The sequence below is a fragment of the Austrofundulus limnaeus genome, unplaced genomic scaffold, assembly GCF_001266775.1.
Source record: "Austrofundulus limnaeus strain Quisiro unplaced genomic scaffold, Austrofundulus_limnaeus-1.0 Scaffold239, whole genome shotgun sequence".
NCBI classification, from domain to species: domain Eukaryota; kingdom Metazoa; phylum Chordata; class Actinopteri; order Cyprinodontiformes; family Rivulidae; genus Austrofundulus; species Austrofundulus limnaeus.
In genome coordinates, this window is record NW_013952641.1 from 191854 (window position 1) to 193844 (window position 1991).

The following is a 1991-nucleotide window of genomic DNA, read 5'->3' on the forward strand; positions in this document are numbered from 1 at the left end:
CTCTTGGACAACACTTCTGATAATTATTTTCACTCCTCTGTCAGAAATCTTGCGAGGAGCACCTGGTCATGGTCGGTTTATTGTGAAACAACACTTTCTAATTACTGAGAGAGTTCAGCTGGTGTCTTGTCTTACCATGCCTTTTTACACCTCCCTTTCTTCATAAGTTCAATACTTTTTCCCTGTGCCATTCCACATTATTACAAATAACTTCATTTCTGGACATTTTTTTGATTTCTTTGTATGTATGGATCACTTGGGTTCTTACTGACATCTGGTGAAAATTTCATGTCATTAGCACCTCTAGTAATATATTTACTGAGAAAAATGGTGACGTGTTCAATACTTATTTTACCCGCTGTATAAATTGTTGAAATAGCACAAAAATAGCGTAACATGATACGTAACAAAAAAAAAAAACGTACGGAAGAAAAAATAATCTCAAAAGTGTGAACGCTTTATATGAATTCACACTATTATCTATTAATTTTCATATTATACATACAGTATAAAACAAACACACTAAAGTGAGCATATTTATTACCTTGGTGCAAACTCATCTATGGTTAAACCTGCTTTCAAACCAGTCCGGCAGTACTCCAGGCCGTTAGCGATGGTGTAAGCTACCTCCAAGATGGCATCAGCTCCAGCCTCCTGAAGATGGTAGCCACTGATGGATATGGAGTTAAACTTGGGCATGTGCTGGGAACACAGTCATGAAGTCAACTCATTAAAAAATAATCCTGTGAAAACAACCTCATCTGTTTGCTTCCTTTGTGTTGCATACCTTGGAGGTGTACGCAAAAATGTCTGCGATAGCGTGCATGGACGGATCCGGTGGGAAGATGTAAGTGTTGCGCACCATGAACTCCTTTAAAATATCGTTCTGAATGGTGCCTGTTAGTTTCTCTTTAGGCACGCCCTGCTCCTCTCCTGTCACGATAAACATAGCCAGCACCGGGATCACAGCGCCATTCATTGTCATCGACACGGACATCTTCTCCAGGGGGATCCCATCGAAGAGCATCTTCATGTCCTCCACCGTGTCTATGGCTACTCCGGCCATGCCGACATCCCCGTGGACCCTGGGGTTGTCCGAGTCGTAGCCGCGGTGTGTCGGGAGGTCAAACGCCACGGAGAGACCCTGCTGACCAGCTGAGATACACAAAAACAAACAGAAAGGCAATGAATTAAAGACAGAAACAAGAAGAGAAAGGGAGTCTCACGCTCTGCAGTTTGGGGACAGTGTAACAAAAGGATTGCCTCACAAGAGCAGATTTTCAATTTCTGTTTTCCTCACTGGTCAATTTAAACATCATATTTAGCTTTTCCAGCCACTCTTTAAGCAAAGATCTCATGCAACGTGTAGCACTTTGAATATTTTTTGTAAACAACTTTCAGCTACAACCACACCTAATTTTAGCACAGTGTCTGTGAATGAAAGAGAGAATTACAGCTATTTTTGTGTTTTGGCTGTGGCCATCTTGAATTAGGACTGGCTCCAAATATTAGTCARTTGAAGAGGTCCATTTAAATACATTTTCTTTTTAAGTTTCATTAAAAATCTGTGTAGTAGTTTATGATATATTTTGCTGGGCAGAAACATTATTATCTGCCTTTGCCTTCTGGCAACAGGCAATAAAAATTATTTGAGTCAGAAGGTAGAGGTTACGGTTGGGCATAATCGTATCATGTGCAATTAATCGTCAGAAAAACATTAATCGATTATTTTTTGGCACTTGACGATTAATATGATTAATACCAACAGACGGACTGACCGCTCAGTGCTCCTCTCTGCTTCAAATATGAACATTAAAAAAAAGTTCTGTAATTTATTTATCTATCAACACGTCTGTAATTTTGACATAATTTGAAACAGATTTTTACGAAGATCAAATCTTTCCCACTAAATTGGTCATGTGACCAGGACATAAGGGTGTCCAGGGACTCCAGGGGATTAATCGTTATATTAATCATTATCGGCTAAACAC

The 1991-nt window shown here is 39.6% G+C and overlaps 1 protein-coding gene across 1 annotated transcript in view; it reads right to left on the minus strand.

The window, feature by feature from the left end:
* mmut (methylmalonyl CoA mutase) overlaps positions 1-1991 on the minus strand; it is a gene marked incomplete at its 5' end in the record, with an annotated part of 24010 nt that overhangs the window by 13916 nt on the left and 8103 nt on the right. The window contains 2 exon segments of the mRNA XM_014020069.1: positions 545-702; positions 788-1155. Of these exon segments, the coding sequence (XP_013875523.1) occupies positions 545-702; positions 788-1155 (526 nt within the window).